Raw genomic sequence first — 20,908 nt, forward strand, 5'->3', positions numbered from 1 at the left:
AATTACTGTAGCCTACATTTGCAGTACTCAATATTTAGAGGTTGTAATATTCTGAATGAGCAAGCTATTAACAAAATGACTATGACCCTTAAATATTAAATATTTAATCCATTCAACGACTACTTCAAGACCCTATAATGTCCTTAGGACAATGAAGATACTAGGGACACAATGACAATCAAAAGTGAAAAAATATTTGCCATCATTTGCAGAATGGGGGAAAAAAAAAAAAAATCCAACATCTGAACACTTTGAGAACTGCTTTTACTCTCCCCTGGCCTACAAAGCAGATGGTATGTCCTCAAACATCCTTTAATGTGCTACCATAGCAATAGAAAACAGACTATTTTAAAAAGTGAGTACTACAAAAGCAAAGCACATTTTATAACCAGTTGTTTTCCTCTAGATAAAAAGAGGCACAGCAGCCACACATTCAGATTGTACTACATTTCTAAGTCTAAGCTATCCTGCCAGCATTAATAAGACAGGGGCTTCTCTGGTGGCTCAGTGGTAAAGAATCCGCCTGCCAATGCAGGAGATGCAGGTTTGATCACCGGATTGGCAAAGAAGGAAATGGCAACCCACCCCATTCTTGCCTGGAAAATCCCATAGACAGAGGAGCCTGGCGGGCTACAGTCCATGGGGTCGCAAAAGAAGTCAGCCAGCAACAAAACAACAACAAAAGACAGAACTTTCCTGAGTCAAAGGATGCAAACTGACCAGCCAAGAAAACACCATTTAAGATGGCAATATTTTAGTTTCACTATTCCACTGAAATCTCACAAAGAGCAGAGAGATGCATTATTCAAATCGCCCAATCTACATTTCATCTATCAATACTGAAGGTCCTGTAATGAAGTCTGGCAGAAGTAGTTCTGGACTACATAATTATTAATCGATTTTAAAATCAGCAATGAAGTCACTGATGCACCATTTCAAACCCAAAACATTATGAAATATCAAACATTTCCAAACCACAATGATATGTAAAAATTAACTCTGCAAGAGTGCACATATTCAAAAACAGGCATGAGAATGAAAAAACTTACAGAATAATTAAGTTTATCAAACTAAGTACAGCCACATAAAACCACCCCACATAACAAAAATCACTGATACACCTTTGAGTAAACTAAAGGGAGATGAGAGACTAGGTTGGGGATGGTATGACTTCATAGTTTCATTTCTAGTATCTAAACTGGATGTAAAATAGATGTATTTTTAACACATAAGTCAGCAAATAACTATCAGCTATGATAATCAGCCCCAAACCTGAAGATACCATGGTAAAATATCTAGCACCCATCCTTGCAACCAACAGAAAGAGCTAGGAAATATACCTCATACTGAAATATTGCAGTACTGAAACTGACTACTGCTGTGTGAAATAGTTACCACCCAATGAAGGCTTCTGCAGTACAAAGACTATCACAAACCTCAAGGCAGAAAGCATTCTATAGAAAACTAATTTCAAAGCAAGATTTACCTACAGCATTTTTTCCTAATGTTACTGTGATTTCCTTTTAATAGAGCCTTTCTGGTGCAATTTAATACAAGGTTCAATTCATTACAATTTGTTGACATCGTTATCACCAAAGTAACTTTTTCTTTAAAAAGCTTTGACTTGTTCAATATTTCAAAATAACTTTTCAGTACTTTGCTTTCTATAGACTAAAGAACTAGATTTTTCCCTCCAGATAGACATGGAAGTTGATATAATTAACACATAAACACCAATTTCAAGACTTTATTTCTCTTTTAAAAGGTTTTACTTCTAGTTGTATAGTCTCTGATTATCTTACCATCTTTTCAGTTGTAGAACCCTTCAACTATGTTCCCAAACTTGAAGATAAGCAGTGAGATAACTTTTCATTATTGACAAGTTATGGCTGTATGTATAAATTATTAATTTGGAGCAATGTGTGGATTCCAGATTCAATCTCCAGATTCAACGTGTGATTCAGTGGGTTGAGGACAATACCTTATGAACCAGATAAAAACCTCTACGACTTATTCCAATGCAGAGTCAGGGTTAAAAGCCAACATTTAAAACTTGCAAATTGTGTGCTTACCCCTCAAAGCCTTTACTTCAGTCTATAGAGACAAGGTACTTGTAGTCAATACTGCTATCTGTTAAAGCAAATTCTGCTTTTTAGTAGTAAAATGTTTGCAACCGGTTTTTACTCTACACCAAGCACTCCGTTATGGCTATGCGTGCGGGTGTGCTCAGCTACATCCAATTCTTTGGGACCTCATGGACTGTAGGTCGCCAGGCTCCTCTGTCCATGGGATTATACCTGTTAAGAACATTGGGGGTGGGTTGCCATTTCCTCCTCCAGAGGATCTTCCCAACACAGGGATCAAACCCGCATCTCCTGCAGCTCCTGCATTGTTAGATTCTTTAGCACTGAGTCAGCATCTGCTCAACTGAATAAAAGGCTCACTGAAATTAATGTTCTAATAAAAGTTTAAAAGACAATTCCATAGCAGAGTCCAAAAGATATAGATGAGGGAAGAATAGAGATCCTTCAAGCTGAGGAAACAATGTCTGTTTACACAGCGTCTATGAAACAGGGTTTTATGAACCATTTAAGTGGGAGAATGGAAGGTTTGTCAGGTACTCTTATAGGTCAAAGGCAAATTATTTTTTCTTTTTTTACAGATTGCCAGAATTATGAAAGTATGAATTAAAAAACCAACAAATTTCATTTCTAAAACTAGGGGAAATGCCTTAGAATTTGATGGTAATTACTTTAGGGATTAGGTCTCTGAAAATAAGATACTGATCTAAAACTGGTAAGTTTCAGTAGCATTTGTGAGCCATGATACCTGGCCAAGTTGATCTGACTGAGATTCCTTCCAAGTTCCCAAACTCAGTTCTTCCATTCTCTTTATAATTCAAGATTATTACAACAGTTTCAAGGAGGAACTCTACTGCACCAATGACTAATAGCTAATGAATCCTAGCAATCTTCACTCAGAGAAGAGGCTCCTTCTTTCAAGTTTATCAATATGGTCTCTTCCGAAACTGTCTTTCACACACACACACACACACACACACAAAACAGTAAGGCAAAAGACATTCTATACTGAAGATGTTCAAAATCTAACTTCCAGCCCTTCTTTTTGGTTCCAAACTTCTGTCTATACCAACATCTGGTATCCCTCAGGTACTTCCAACTCAATATATTCCCAAATGACCCATTTCCATTTGGAGGCTTTTCATTTCCCAAACCCCAAACCCGCTGCTTTCTTTATCCCCTACTTTATTAACAGAAAAGCAAGTCAAGTCACTAAATGGGGACTCGCTACCCACACTGAAGTTGTCAGCAAATTAACTCCTTAAGATTCCTTAAGATCTCTAGGATGTGTTACCTTTTATCCATCCATCCATGCATCCATCCTGAGAACCAATTTATTCTACAGATCTTGCTCACCTTTCTTCCTCTAACTGTGTCCGACCTAGTTCTCAAATTTCTTTTTATCACATTTTATAAAAGTACAGGTACGCAACTGATTAGAAACTTTAAAACACTGGTTCTAGTGTATGTCAAATCTATGTACAGAATCAGAATATATACTGACTGAATTTTCAAGTTCTTTAAATCTAGCATACAATCTGTGTTCATATCAAAATAAGACTAACATGCACACAGATAACAAAGCTAACATGACATATATTTTATAAAGGGGATAATGTTACAATTTGCATTGTAAAATGTTGTTTAGAAACATAAGCTTAAAAAAATCGTGACACTGGATACACTGAATGTTTCATAAAGCTGCATTTGAAGATCAAACATTATAACCACAAATTTAAGTAGTCATCCATAAACACCAAAAAGTGCTTTTTGATTAGAAATGACTTCTTGAAGTTAAAATATATTTGAGGAGAGAAACCTGACACAGGAAACCTGTGCTTATCCCAACTGTTCAGTATCAAGAAAGGATGGTTACTGAACATCTATGAGCAGTCACGTCCTTTTCAAAAATGTATTTGAGGAACTGAAGTTCTTCTGCTATTTATACTACTTTGCACTTACAGGTATGTAATAGAACTCAGGGCAGAAATAAATATCAAAAGGAAAAATAAAACTGGGCAGGCAGATTGAAGTGGAGAAAGCATTAGTGGATAGATAAACCAATGAGCAGGTCACCTCCTATCAGATAATACACAAAAGTGCTAAAGTGCTAGGTCACTTTCAGTTGTGTCTGACTCTTTGCTACCCCATGGACTGTAGCCCACCAGGCTCCTCTGTCCATGGGATTCTCTAGGCAAGAACACTGGAGTGGGTTGCCATTTCCTTCTCCAGGGGGTCTTCCTGACCCAGGGATAGAACCCATTGTCTCCTGCACTGGCAGGCGGATTCTTTATCACTAGCTGGAAAGCCCCAGATAATACATAGAAAAGATTAAAAGGTAAAGTATAAGTTGATGAACAGTAGAAAAACGAAACAGCAAGGAAAAGGTTTCTGTTCACAAATGAGGAAAAATGGACAGAAGACAAAGAGCAGTGACCATTCTCTGCCAAGACAGTGACATTATACTCAGGAGAAACCAAATTCCACTGCCAAAGTGGGAATTGGGGTGGTTGAAAGGTACAAACGTGAAACTAGCAGATAACTAGATTACAGTATAGAGATTACTGTATCAATGATACTGTACTATAAACTTCGAAGCTGCTAAGAGACTAGATCTTCATTGTTCTCACATACAAAAAAAAGATAATAAAAAAAAAACAAACAAACCAAAAAAAAGATAATTATCTGGCATGACAGAGATGTTGTTAGGAAATGCTATGGTGATGATGATAATGTACCAAATCAACACATTGTACAAATTAAACTTACTCAAAGTTGCATGCCAATTTTATCTCAATAAAAAATCTAAAAATTTTAAAAGTCTAAAATTTTCAAACTGCCAATTAGAAGAGTTAAGTTATTGAGCAACTGAAGGAAGCAGGCCAGGAGTGGGTATAGAGAAATAATAGCAACTTTTATTATCTTTAGACAACTGAATGAATAAAAATATGCAGTTAAAGCTTCAACAAAAAATACTACAGATATATCTTAGAAACTTAAGGCCTGATTAAAATTAATTTAATAGCTGGTATTCAAATTCTCAGCAAACGTTTTTATAATACATAGTCCATAGTATCAATTAAATGAAGGAAATGATCTATATGAATAAAATAGTAAAAGATAGGAGGTATTTCACAGATTCCAAAAGTGGTTTCTAAAAGGAAATACATATCATCATGCCTTTACTTATTCTTTCTGCCTTAATTTCTTGGAATAAGAAACTATAACAATAAAATTCCTGAGTCTGAAGTATGATATCAAATCAGATACCTGGAAATGAAGCAGTTTCTGGAGAAGAGTGTTTTTTAAAAAAAACTGTAAAATGCTATTTCACTCAGAAGTTTCATGTGAGGTATAATAGTAGAAGGGAGACAGCAGAATGAACTGGCAAACAGGGGGCTTCTAGAGAAAACTGCACTGTCAGTTCGTGTAGAAGATGACAAATACGATCAGCCTCATCTTTTCTCCCCAATGTTTCCAGCCAATGTTACGAGAGGCATTTTGTCATTTTATTGCCTCTTTCATTTCATTTAAGCTATCCATTCAAGAAACACTAAGCACCTGATATAATGCCAAGCTAACACACAAGTCTCATTCGAGTTCAACCCATTTCCTTTGAATCATCTCTTGTAATTCTCATCTTCTTAATTCCTTCATATTACTCCCTTCAATCAGCACTTATCATCTTCAAATATCAAATTATAAGGGGACTTACACTGGTATCCCAGTCAACTATCCACAAGTTCCCATAAAAAAAGCCACCTTCTTTATCTACCTTTAAAGAAAATTGAATGCTGCCATTATTTCAGGGGAACTTAAATATCTAAATATCAGGGAGAATTTTTATATGATCTTCATTAAATTAAAATAGATGCATTAACTGACCAAAGAATATGGGTGATGTTACATCCTATTTTGCATTTACCAGCTCCATATGAAGGAAATAATTTTAATAGTCTGCCAAGATGTAAAAATTAGAAGCATCATATAAAACTACTTGTCAAAACTGGCATGCTTTTCTGAAGCAACAATAGCACACTGCCTCAAATACATAACAAATGTAAGCAATTATCCTTAATATCATTAAAAAGTAATGAAATAAAATCCTGAATTAATTATATAGAGGTAAATAGGCAACTAATCCCACCTGAGGGTGTATTATATGAAGCAGAAAAGAAAAGCCACACAGTATCATGTAGAAATGTCACCCTGAAAAGGACTCTGGTTCAGATAATACTAAACTAGTTAATAAACTAAGAATAGGTACCTCCATCACTCAACTAAACATGTGAAATCTTTACTGGCCAATTTAATGGAAAAATAACACCACTAGTTGAAAAGTAACTTGGGCATTAACTTCATATTTCTGAGGGTGGGCAGTATGACAAAAATACAAGTATTAAAATCTAGGACAAGAAAATGGATTTCATACAAACAATATCTAATACTGGCCCCAAATCAGAGTTTTAGATATGGTAAAACTGAGAACTAAAAAAGAAGGGCTGAAAAAACTTGTCAGAGACATTTGATATATATAGTTTAATCTTTGTAACAATCTTGTGAAGTAGGTAGTTCTACAGACAGAAAGGGGTTTCCCTAGTGGCTCAGTCAGTAAAATCCCCTGAAGAAGGAAATGGCAACCCACTCCAGTATTCTTGCCTGGAGAATCCCATGGACAGAGGAGCCCGGCGGGCTACAGTCTACGGGGTCGCAAGAGTCGGACACAACTGAGCGACTAAGCATACACACACGGACAGAAAGTGGATCAGAAAAGTCAGGCTTCTTGCCCAAAGTCACACAATTAGTTTAGTGGCAGGGTCAAATTTTAAAACCAAATTTGCTTTCTCTGAGAGCTATTACATGGTACCAAAACAGAATGAATCTGTTTCAGAAGTACATTTTGGAGAAAAGTTATTACCAGAGATAGAAATAAAACAGGAGGCTCTGGAATGCATTTCATGTGTGGGTGAAAAGCAGGAATCTATTATGAAAATAAACTGCATTTTATTTAAATATTTTACCATCTAAAACATACTGTATATGTTGTATCTCTATCCCTGAGAGGGAAAGAAAATGAGGCAGAAAAGACTGGATCTGTAATGGACAGATTGTATGCACTACCCCCATATCAAAACACTCTTTTTACCCACCCCTCACTCTTCTATTTGATAGGAAAAGCATACTTAGGAAATTGAGCTCTGCTCAAACACAGGACATAACTGATCCAAATAGAACCAAATCTTTGATAAGGAAATCACTGAGAATGGCTATGTGGTCTAATTCTGGCCAATGAGATGCAAAGTGTTCTTGAAATGATCATTAAGTAAGGATCTTTGTCCTCTACAACACGATAAATCAGGTATTTACTGAGTACTTACTATATATGCCAGCACTATACTAAGCACCTATACTGTTACTATATAATGCTTTTCTTTATGAAACATGAAAAAGAAATCATTTCACTTTGATCACACCTGGAAACCAACTTGGAGCCAACATAAAACAAAGAAGAAAATAAACCTTTAATCAAACACTGGATCAGTTGTATCAACCAATCCTAAAGGCTGGACTTTACATTACTGAGGTACATTTTTTGTTGTCATTTTAACCAGCTTCAGGTGGGCGTTTTCTGAGGTTGCAACCCAAAGCATCTATACCAACACACTGTGCTAGGTAGGAAACAACTTCATGGAGTAGAAAAGTGACCAGAGGCTCCATATCCATCCATATGAAGGTGAAGTACTGGACAGTCCACTGGAGGAAACTTGGAGGCTACCTATGGGGAATGAGGCATATCATTCCTTCTGATTCCTACCTCCATTTACACTAAATGCTAAGCACTTACAGTAATATACTGAAATATGACATCTTCAACTACAAATGTTGCCTAAAATTCTCTTACAAATAGACAAGGAATAATGGAGAGAGAAGCCTTAAAAAGCCAATGTCAAGATGAGATAAAAATTAAATGAAACCTTTTCATTTCATTGAAGAAAAATATCAAGGACCCCTGAAATTCTTTTCTATGTTCATAAAAATGAAACAAACATCAGAATGGTATCAAGTATTTTAAATAAATGGAAGAAAGGCCCCAAACAAGAAGACTGCACTTATTAAGGCAATCTTGCAAAAATCGCTATGACTTGAAAGTTTGTTAGCCTTTAAATACACCTGAACAAATGAAAAGTTGCATACAGGAAGGTTTCTGTTGAACATGAGTAAGCAAGAACACTTTGAATAAGTCATGGAACACTGCCCAACAGTTTCCCCTGATTAAAGGAGATTTTAAATATTGCCACCTTCATGCAAAGAGAGCTTTGCATCCATAAAATTGTTTAAGTTACCACTATACTGATATTCAGAGACAGCCACATACCATAATTTGGGACATATCTAATTACTTTTTCCACTCAAATATATTTTCTAAGCAATATTTATCAAATTGCTACCAAAAACACTTCTGCAACACACAGTATACATACTGTGACAGTTCTGTAAAAAACTCGAGTAAGTTGATTTTGTATTATAAGTCATTTAAATAATCTGGTTTGCTAGTATACACTGCGACGGTCCAACAGGAGGTCAAAATATGCAAGGTAGAATATCTGAACTAGTTTTCCGTTTCAAGTCCACTCACATGCCAAAATACAGTTTGAGACAGGCTGCTCTAAGCTTGAGGAAAACTGATTAACTTCTCCACATTACTTACATTTGCCCTAAGGCCTATTCCTCAAAGTGTACTCAACTTTGACAATTGTGTGATCTGAATACTTTCACAATCTACTTACTTTCATGTTTTGTGGTGTATACCTCTCTTTCATACCAACAGCACAGTTCTGTATAAACTCATGAAAGATAGAAATGGTATTTGTGAAAGTGTCTACTTTACAACTCTAGGGCAATTAGGCATTCCTAAATAATTTTTTAAAATTTCAGTAGTACCTTATTAGTGAATTCAAATTACAACCTACTGTAAAGCATTATCTTTATCTGCCTCCTAACCCTTCAGAATGAAGAAAGCATACAATGGAGATATTTAGAACACGGCAACCATTATAGTCATAAACTCACAAAAAAATTAAGCTTTTCCTAGAACTTCTAATCCTTTCAAAAATCAATCCTTTTGTCAAGCAGGGAAGCACTATTTTCATGAAAAGCCCGGTAATACCTAAAGTTATGGCATAAATAGCACAGGAAACTCAATGAAAAACTTGAGAAATGTTAAAATCTATAGAAAGTAAAATATTTAAGCAACGATGTGCTATTTTGTCCAACAATGTTTATACTCACAAACTAGCAGTTGAAATGACTACCAAGGAACACACTTTTTTTTATAATTTAAGATATGAGACATGCTCTGTTGGTAGAGGTGGAGTGACACCTAGTGAGACCCATACAAGTAAATGGTCAAAGATGGGGTCACAGATACAGAATCACTGAGCAGCTGTTTCTGACCCATCACGAACAGTGGAGTGATTCAGATGTTCAAAGGGAGGTTGAAACCTTTACCCTTTCCTGATGATGGACCACAATTCAAACTTTAAAAAGAAAAAAAAGTTTACTAATATAATTACCTGTTTATGTCTTAGCATCGTAACTATTTTGCACTCTGAAACCCAAACATATGCATCTTCCAGTTCATAGCTGATAAAAGTTCTTTCATCTAAATTTTCAAATTTTCTTTTGAAGTACCAATACAAATTCCAACATTTCTCAATGTTCTAACATTTGACAACCCCCCCCCCCCAAAAGCACAAATGAAACACTGTATCTTTGATAAAACCCAACAACCTACCTTTAAACTAGACTCATAGTCTGTGTTCACTTTGAACATAAGCCCAAGCCGTAAATGAATTTCCTTGGCTCGACAAAAGCTGGGATCAACATAAAGCACCTCCTGAAATGCTTTAATTGCCCTGAAAGAACATAGACAAAAGATATCTTTACTTTTTAACAATTACATGAATTTTTGCATGGCAGCACAGTAAAATTTCTGTTTTATGCAATTCTGTTTTAAACGAAATGCCAGTTTTATAAAAATGTCAATGGATAGCATAAAAAAAAAAAGACTGGGAAGGGGTTCTTGGGTTTTTATGTAAGTGAAAGTGTGTAATATAAAAAGAGAAAAGGAAGATGAGTTGAATTAATTCTTAATTATTCAAATAATATTTGATGGCTTAATAAAATTCTCAGTGTTAATAACTGATTTCACTGTTTCTGGAATTTCCTAAGGGAGAGAGGATAGAGCAGGTGGATAGTTTTGTTTTTGAGGGAGATTGATCCTGTTTCTAGTCTATGCCATAAAATGAAGTCTTCTTTTTTAAAACTTTTTATTTCTTTCATATTTAGGTTTGCAATCCATATGTACCTTATTTTTTATATAATGTTTTCTTTTTCTATACAGATATTCGATAGCCCCTACATCATACATAGAAAAGACCATCCTTACCACAGCTCTACAGAGCCACATTGTTCTAAATCAAATGTCCACATCAAACATCTTGATCTGTTTCTGGGCTCTCTATTCTGTCATTTGATGTGTTTTTAACACAAATTCACATTTTATCATAAAAAGTCTTAATGACCAGTAGAACTTATACAAGGATGAAGGAACACTTTTCACTGAATACATTTTTATATCATTTGATCACATGAATGTTACTACGTACGTAAAAATGAAATTAAAATTTTGACAAAGAAAAATGTCTCATTTGAATTTTGAAAATTATAGTATCAGATATACAGTATTTTAGGCATCACTGTATAGCTCTCTACATGATTTAAGGCTTATCTCAAGTACAGGCTAATAAATTCTTTGCAAAGCTTTTTATCAACTATACATTGCTTTTATTTAATCTTAAAGGAGGCTACCTGGAATCTTAGATAATTCCAAAATAAAAGTCAATCTTTTATATAAAACTTCAAAATACAATATCATAAAATAGAGCAAAACAATATGCCCTATGTCTTTAAGCAACTTTATTTTGACTTGTGTACTATCTATTCCACCTCCAGAAAAACTGTGTATTTATTAAACTATTAAGGGTTCTAAACAGTAATATTTATTGTGAGGAGTGCGGGCAACAGGTCTGGTATCAGATACCTTTACATCTGGTTAAATAATTTCTTCCTGAAAAGGAGTTCAGCATCTCTGTGTTACATGGCATTTCAAATGGGTTGGGTTATTTATGTATTTTGCTATCTAGTGTGTACAGACAGAAGAGGGGAGTCAAAGACATGGTAAGAAAGAATCCATGTAAAATTTCGAAGAAAATTACCTTTCTTATTCAAAGGTGGCTTCCTGCTCCTCTCAATCAGACTTCAAGACACTCATCTGCATACTGCTAAGGTCTCTGTACTTTTCTCAAACCTTTCTAATAAGAGGAGGTGCAGCTTCAGCCTCTGTATTCTCTTGGTCATGTCTAGAGGCACCATTTTCTAACAGAATAGATTGTATGCTCAAGCAAGTGCATGTGTGTGTATGCGTGTGCCTGTGAGAGAGTGTGTGTATTTTGGGGGAGGGGCATAAAAAGGTTAGAAAGAGAATAACTGCAGCAGTAAATGATACCAATTAAAAGGTAAGATGTGACTGGGAACAGGAATTCAGGGGCTTTTGGAAGCTTCTAGGGTGATAGTAGAAGCTTCTGGGTCGGGAAGATCCGCTGGAGAAGGGATAGGCTACCCACTTCAGTATTCTTGGGCTTCCCTTGTGGCTCAACTGGTAAAGAATTCACCTGCAATGCAGTAGAGACCTGGGTTCGATCCCTGGGTTGGGAAGATCCCCTGGAGAAGGGAAAGGCTACCCACTCCAGTATTCTGGCCTGGAGAATTCCATGGAGGTCACAAACAGTCAGAGCAACTTTCACTTCAGGGCAATAGTAATTTTTTATTTCTCAACCCAAGTGATAGTTCTGTTTATTTTATAAATAACATGTAAAGATGTAGAGTTAAATGTGTGCAACTTTAAGCATATTTTAGAATAATAATAAGTGCTTCATAAAGTCCTAATTAACCTTACCTTATGATATGGGTCAGAGAACTCCTATGGAATGGGTCAGAACTAACCAATGTGCACACATGCTAATTAAAAATCCAGGCAGGAAAGAATGGATCTATGTGTGTATATATATATACACACACACATATTGTACAGCTGAAACTGACACAACCTTATAAACTATATTCCAATAAAAATTCAAAAAAACAAAACAAACAAAAACACCCCACTCCACCCCCCAAAAAACCGAGGCAGGTCTGAGACATACATGAAAGAAAGAGAATGGAAACGGAAGGCAGCAAAGGATAGAAAGATTAAAGGAGAAAAAGAAGATAGGAAGAAAAACAGTCCAGGAAAGGATGTTTGTGAAAGGGAAGAATGAAAACACAAAGCATCAATAGCAATCCTTCAGGAAAAATATTTCCTACTCTGTCTCAGTTTCTATTTCCACCCTTTGCCCAACCTTTGATAAATGTGTTTTATTTCATAGGTGCCTTTAGTTCTTAGTTTGAAATGTTACACAACTACAAAGAAATGTAGGTTTATTTTAACAAGTTCTCTATATAGGTTAACATACTGGGATTTAAAAAAAATAATAATAATAACCTATCAGCAAAAACACATGTTCCAATACACTAGTCAGGGCTACACCTTACTGCTCTTTAAGGACTATTACAAGTGCCTATGACAAGGTTGAACAATATATATCTATTCGTCAAGTTCTCCAGGTTGTTTCAAAGTTTCCCTCGAATTCAATACTTGCAGACTCAGTCTTCAATATCTCCTTAGTAGATAACTGAAACAGACTCCTTAAAGACTCCCCTTGCTCTGCTCTGGCTTGCCTGTACTTCCTCAAAAATGTGGCTCCTATGACTGCCTACTAATAATCATGATACTCAAGTCAAATCTCCATATAGCATTTAAGGTCTGTGAGCAGTTACACCCATTCCCAGTCATGCCCTAACACTGCTCCTCTTCAACTGTGAGCTGGCACATCTCAGGAACTCTTTCATGCAAATATTAGCCCTCTAGCTTTCACTGCTTCTCCTGAGGATAGTCTCCTGACCTGAAATATTTTCATTCTTCTGCTTCACTCTAAATCCAATATTACCTTTAAGACTCACCACACAAACTCAATACCTTTTTTTTTCTTTGCTTAGTGTTAACCAGCAGTTAGGGCCACTCTATAATCAAATCATTTTATTCTCTACTTACCAGAGTGCTATCTCCAGTTTTTCCAAGTGGTCTATTCCTTGAGGTCTACATTCCTATTTTCAAATACTCCAGACATTACAGGAAAATGTCTAGTATCTGTTTACTGGTGTCATCACTTTCATAGTTAGCAAACTGGACTGGGACACTCCACAGTCTCTTTACTGATCAGAGTTCCCCTAAGCTAACAAAATAGATCTAAGTTCATTTTCATTTCCTTCTCTAAACTTTCCCCATCTTTCTCTCCTATGTGTTGCTTCCACCCCTTGGGGGTGAGAGAAGAAACAGAAAAAAGAATGTGTTTGTGTGTTAGGAGGGAGAGAGCGCTGTGTGGAGAAAACACATACAACGCAGATTATTCTAATTTTGGCCATCATTTTAATACACTCATATCTCACTCACCAAACCATATGCAGCCAGAACATGGTCTCTGTAGTGCAAGTGAGACTAAACCACCAACACATACAAACTCTGCTGACATCAGTTTTTTGATCAACAGACAATTTCAGAACATGAGAAATGGCTACTTAAAACCACAGAATACTGTTAATGATATAATGCTTAGAAAGGCTTACAATTTTCAAATATTAAAGCATAATCTCTACTAAAATAAAAGTGCATATTACTATGCATAACTATCCGTGCATTTTTTCCTTAAAATCTAAAAAACGGTTTTTTAATCACTGTAATTATACCTACAGATTTTCAGTTTAAAATTTTACATTTAATATTAGACGCTGCTAACAATTTTTAAAAGGAAATTATAAAAAACTAAAACCTGGTAGAACTTTTATTTTTTTTTTCATTTATTTTTATTAGTTGGAGGCTAATTACTTTACAATATAAAAATAAAAGTTCTACCACAAAAAAAATAAAAATAAAAAACCAAATCCAACTGGAAAAAAAATAAAAAACAAAATCCAACTGAAAAAAAAAAAAAAACTAAAACCTGAATAGCACTACCTACAAAAAACACACACGTTGACTATATTTTAAAGCAATGTTCATTTTTAATAAGGTTTCTAGAAAGTCATTTTTTAAAAAGCCTCCTTTAGAACTTTACCAAACTATAGAAAAATAATGATATTAAGTAAACATCCTGGCACAGTTTGAGCACATTTAAAGAGACAAAATAAAACTTTTAAGTTCTCTGGAGCTAATAAATGTGAGTCCAGAGATTTCCCTCAGGCATATCTGATGGGATAAAGAAAGTAATTTCACAAGTTTACATACTAATGAAAGAGAGAATACTTTTAGCTCTAAATCAGTAATAACACATACACAAAACAAATAAATACTTCCACACACACACATACACACACTTACGAAATTTAGACGTTCCTTCTAAATGAGACAAATAGTAAGATTTGATGAAGAACTCAAAGAGACAGGTAAGATATTTAAAGGTAAGAGATGTTAAGAGAAGGCAGACCAAACAAAGTAAATGGCATAAAACAAGTTACATGGGTAAAAAATGCTCAAGAAATTTTCAACGAAATGTTAATATAGTAGTGACTCACACAAAGAATATATTTAGGGGAACAATAAGGGTAGAAAGATCATTTGAAGTTGAAACAGAGAGGATCTTAAATGTGAGGCTAAGTTAGACGTATCATACATTGGTTTATTCACATTGACATTTGCTAATGTATTACCTCTTGGGTCTTTTGCCCTCTTCAGCCAACTTCATTTCATCACTGCAGACAGTGGGATTTTTTTCTCCTCTCCATTGTAAAGTTTATGTTTTTATTCATAATTTCCCTGAGGCTTAATCAGTCCAAACCCTTCCAAATTCTCTCTGGCAATCTATGTGTCACTGGTAAGCATCATTTTACCAAAACTACCTTATTTATCTGCTAGTTTTTTTCCAAAACAGAAGCAAACAGAATAAATTCAACATACGTTAACATCAACTGTTTTATTTTAATAGAAGTATACTTAAACTCTGGTCTAAGAGAATTAGTTTGCATAATGATAGCTCAGAAAACATATACTAAATATTAAGTTTTTGCCAGACTCCATGTTAAACAAGCTTCAAGGTCAACAGTGGTTATCTCGACTACATTAGGTTTATGTTTATGTTTGCACTCGAAGCAGTGACTTTACAAGGCAAGCAAAGATTACTATACCCTTAAGAACACTTGGTAACTGGTACAAATAATTGGTACACTTGTAATTGAAAATGAGTCCTGGAGAAAATTCACTTGTAACGTGTTAACATCTCTGTCTTTTTGAACTCACCTCCATCTCATTACCCTACTCCTTGCTGATGTCAACATAATAATGATCACTACATCTCCTTACCAGGCCTTATCAATCAGATTTGGGAAGCTAATTTCCAAAATCCCCTGCCTCTGACAAAGAATTATTTAGCTGTTAGATCTGCTACCGTAAGATCATTCTGATATTGATCAGTGGGGATACAAAAGGTGACAAGGTAAAGAAAAAGGAATGGTCGGATTTTCAAAGGGGTATATTCAGAAATATGGCTACAAGTTATAATAATTTACTACTGTACATGGTTCAATTTTTTTCACTCAAAGATGTAAGTTTCTTATTATAAAGGCAAGGAAAAGCTCAGTTCAAGGTGACCTTAGCAATTTGCCACCCTCACGAAGTTGAAGACATGGGCATGAACATGGAAAGGAACAGCTTTATAGATGCTGGTTCTAGCTCTCTGCTGCATGTATTTTACTTTGGGCTTCTATGTCTTCCTTCCTTCTTCTGGATATATAAATTTTAAGTCTGGTCACAAGTTATTATGTATGATAATAGTAAAATTAAATAGTTATGATAAATCTACTGAGAATTTAACAGTTGCTCTGTTTCTGACACTGGGCTCCTCAAATTGAAAGTAGAAAAACTGATCAAGTTACTGAATTGACTCAAGAGGCTAACATCAACTCAAAAAAACAGGGGTGGGGGGGGGGGGTGTGCGCAAATTAATAGGGCAATAAACAAGACAGATTAACAAGATAAAACCCATAGTTGATAAAATTGCTCTTAGTAATTTATTAGGTCACTATCACCAACTCCAACATTCATGTTGATTGCATGCTTTCTTCTCAAATACTTAATCTAATTAAATACCAAGAGACACCATTTCCAAATATTAAACTCTACTTGAATTATAAATGTTCCAGAGCTAGACCATTCTGAGGTAACAATACAAAAAAAGGCATGCCATACCTTTCTCTGCAAATATTTTTTCAACAAATCCCAAAGAACTTAAGTGTGTGGGGGGTGGGGGCTGCTCCCAGAAATTAATAGCTACCTATAAATAAAACAAAAAAATCCCCACACAAATTTAGTCTTAACCTAGAAGTTCCTATCCATTAAGGCTATACTCTAAAACTCTCACCAAGCACCTACTCCAAGCTTTCTAATTTTGTGGCTGTTCAAGTAATAATGAGGTAAGTGAAAGCAAAATTGGGGGCAGTTTGTGAAAGAACATTTGATCAGGAAAACAAAAAATATACATCCATGATGGATTAAGAGAGAGTGTGAATGACTTCCTTGGTGGTCTAGTGGTTAAGAATTCACCTTGCAACACAGGAGATGCACGTTCGATCCCTGGTCCAGGGAGAAAGATCCCACATCCCCTGGAGCAGCTAAGCCCTCACACCACAACTACTGAGCGCGTGTGCCACAAGTAGAGAGCCTGTGTGCTACAACTAAGCCTCGAGCAGACAAAATAAATAAATAAATAGATATTTTTAAAAAGAGAGAGAAGGTATGAGATATATCATTTTAGGGAGCAGCTAGAGCTGAAACTTAAGACATGAGAAAATGGTAGCCAGGACATGATCAACAAAACAGAAGACACTTGGTAATTCAGAGATTGTATGATTCTTATATCATTTCATTAAGGCAACTGAAGGACACAGAAATCATATGTAGATAAAGAATCAAAAGATACAGTTTTCCACACTACAAGCCCCCTAACCTGACATGGTTACACACTTTTTAATGCAATCCAATTTTGAACTGATGATGGCTTCACCTCACTATTGATTTTATGCTTTTATCTGTGATCTACAGAGAGTTCACAAGTTATCACAGGTAGGTGAAAACTAACTCGTGTGAGGTATACCTGTCCATTTCTAAAAGTGTAGCGTTCCTTGCCTTGAGTTTCACCTAAATTATTTCTGGCTGGCCATAAAGATTGTACAAATGCATCCAGAATAACGATTAAAAATAATGACCTATCAATCTTCAAACTTGCGGACAGACTACAATAGACAAAATAATTAGAGTGGGAAATCTGAGCATAAGCTTGCTTCTGCAACCAATTACATAATACTGAGTTATACACACACACACACCCCCTCTTGTTTTCTTCATCTATAAAATTAAGGGAGAAAACTAATTAATCTCTAAGGCCACTTCGGGTTCTAAAGTTTACAACTGTGATTTCTATAAATAGGATCTTCAAGAACCTAAGAGATTTTAAAACATTCCTACTCTACTCTTGATGATACATGATACACTGCGTACATAGTTAGGAGGCTTAAATTTTAGATTGTTCTACAACAATGCATAATTTAAAAGAAAAATATTACAAAACTTCTTTATAAAGACCAATTATAGCTTTGTAAAGTTTACCATGAAAATGAATGATTTGAACGATTCTAATACTCTATCCACACAGGTGATCTCTAACCGTGCAGTGCTTCCACTGATGATCAAAAATCAACAGGACCAAAACCAAAGAGGAAAGAAAAGGCATCTGGGAAAAGTCATTCATGTCTGAAGTTTCCTCTTTAGAGCAATTGTATCACATCATTGCCAATGCACATTTAAAAGCTCTGTAATAAATATCCACGGTGCCCATCAGGTATATGACAGGGTTATAACCTTTGGTAAAAACGTTCCTCTGAACTTTCTCAGCACTCACTCAAGCTTAAAATTATGGAGACTAGAAAGGACTCTGACAAAGTTGAATACATTTCAAAAAAAAAAGTCTACATAGGGCTTTACAGTTTACAAAACGTACATTATCTCATTTGATCATCAAAACTCTATTAGAGTAGAAAAGGCAATTAATTGCAATGTACCTAAAACACACACGCATGAGCAAACAGATCAAACTAAAAGTGCTGAGAACAGAATACCAATCTATCAACTATGTTATTTCCACTAGAGAATGCTACTGTCTTGTCTGGTAAACAGAAAAACAACAAGGGGGCAAAGGCCATAGTAACAGGGTCCTATATACTTTATCATTTATAAAATCTTACATATTTCTATCATATTTAATGTCTGACTCTGAAGATGGTATCATTATTACTACTTTACAGAAGAGAGAATTGAGAGTTTAAAATTGAGTCCATAGTGTACTAGTGTGTGTGCATGTGCGTTTTGGTGAAAGAGGAAGGGAAGGAGCAGTCAATATGTCTAAAAGTCTGAAAAGCAGATACTTGTCATCATACATCACTTACCCACAAACCTTGAGAACAGAGAGCACAGTCATTTCCTGGTTCAAATAACCTGGGGACCACCAGGTATAATAAAGGTAACAGGAATCCCAAAAGCTTTCTAACCTAAGTCTTCTTTATACCAGATTCTTTTAGGAACATATACATTTTTAATAATCTAAGGTGGGTTAGTATCTCTAAAGGAACAAAGTAATAATTTCAAGAGATTATTGGAAAGTATAGGCTTATTGATATTAAAATATTTTGTATTTATTACACATACATACACACACAAACAGAAAAATGCAAACAAAACTATATACTGGAAACAACTGGAGTTACTAGTTTTACATCAACTTACCACTGAAATGCATTGTAATGGAAGTAGACCAAACCAAGACCATATAAAAAGGCAGCATTCTGAAAAGAAAGGGAAAAAAGAGACTTTTAAGAAAAGCATTTATGTCTAATACATATGTTGTTATTATAAAACATAGTATCCACAATGTTTTAAGTTATTAACACTCTATCCTGCATTACAATATATTTACAATATCTCTTTAAAACACCAAAATAGCTTAAGAGTCAACAGATGGCACAGAATCCAATCAACTTGGACAGATCCTGTGGTTTCTTTTCAATCAAACTTGTCCTAAAGTAAAAAATCTGTCAGCAACATACAGATGGCCAATGGACATATGAAAAAATGCTCAACATCACTAATTATTCGAGAAATGCAAATCAAAACTACAATTAGGTATCACCTCACACCGGTCAGAATGCTGCTGCTGCTAAGGTGCTTCAGTTGTTGCCGACTCTGTGCGACCCCATAGACGGCAGCCCACCAGGTCCTCTGTCCCTGGGATTCTCCAGGCAAGGACACTGAAGTGGGTTGCCATGTCCTTCTCCAATGCATGAAAGTGAAAAGTGAAAGTGAAGTCACTCAGTCATGTCCGACTCTTCAAGACCCCATGGACTGTAGCCTACCAGGTTCCTCGTCCATGGGATTTTCCAGGCAAGAGTACTGGACCAGTCAGAATGGCCATCATTAAAAAGTCTATAAATAACAAATGCTGGAGAGGGGGTGGAGAGATGGGAACCCTCCTACACTTCTGGTGGGAATGCAAGTTGTTGCAGCCACTATGAAAAACAGTAGATGCCCTCAGGAAACTAAAAGTACAATTACCATATGATCCTGCAATCTCACTCCTGAGCATGTGTATCTGGACAAAACTGTAATTCAAAAAGATACGTAATTCAAAAAGATGCTCACAGGAGCACTACTCACAATAGCCAAGAGAGGTAGACAACCTAAACGCTCATGGACAGATGAGTGGATAAAGAAGATGCAGTACTATATACAATGGAATACTACTTAACCATAAAAATAATTTCATTTGTAGCAATATGAATGCAACTAGAGATTATCATACTAAGTGAAGTCAAATCAGAAAGACTAAGATCATTAAATCACTTATAATGTGGAACCTAAAACATGACACAAATGAACCTATGATACAGAAACAGAGAACAGACTTGTGATAGCCAACAGCGGGGGCAGATGGACTGAAGTGTGGAGTTAGTAGATACAAACAATTACATCCAGAATGGATGGACAGTAAGATCCTACTGTATAGCACAGGAACTATATTCAACCATATTCAAAGTCCTGGGATAAACCATAATAGGAGATATTAAAAAGAATGTATATATATGTACAACTGAGTCACTTTGCTATACAGGAAAAATTAACATAACATTGTAATTCAACTATACTTCAATTAAAAAAAAAATCTTTCGGCAGAATTCCATAGACAAATTGAAAAGAAAAATCTGTTTTTCAGGAATAAGAAAATGCTTGAACTATGCTATCTTATTCTCTCTTGCTTGTATCTATGTACTCTTTCTCTGGTTCTTTCTGACTGGATTTAATTCTATGTTCAGTGTTGCCAGGAAGGTAGTTAGAATTCAAAGTAAATGCACAATATAAACCTATAACCTATAATTTTAGTATTAACAAAAAATTTTAGTATTAACAAAAAACCCACATGCTAAAATGACAGTCACTTACATTTGCGGCTATAAACATCAGTGATTCCTTTTGCATGCACTACAAAACAGAGATGCTTATCCAGACTCAATACAATCTCCAGCCCCCATATAGGAAACTAGATAGCTACTCTTTTTTTCAAAAGGGGCAA

The 20,908-nt window shown here is 35.4% G+C and overlaps 1 protein-coding gene across 22 annotated transcripts in view; it reads right to left on the reverse strand.

The window, feature by feature from the left end:
- Positions 1-20,908, reverse strand: part of KDM6A (lysine demethylase 6A) — a 180,775-nt gene that overhangs the window by 82,022 nt on the left and 77,845 nt on the right. For all 22 annotated transcript variants that reach the window (XM_061136679.1, XM_061136685.1, XM_061136680.1 and 19 more), the window contains 2 exons: positions 19,069-19,127; positions 9,877-9,997 (listed from right to left, as the gene is read on the reverse strand). In XM_061136679.1, coding sequence (XP_060992662.1) covers positions 9,877-9,997; positions 19,069-19,127 — 180 coding nt within the window. The remainder of the gene's footprint in view (positions 1-9,876; positions 9,998-19,068; positions 19,128-20,908) is intronic.

This window comes from Dama dama, chromosome X, assembly GCF_033118175.1.
Source record: "Dama dama isolate Ldn47 chromosome X, ASM3311817v1, whole genome shotgun sequence".
NCBI lineage: Eukaryota > Metazoa > Chordata > Mammalia > Artiodactyla > Cervidae > Dama > Dama dama.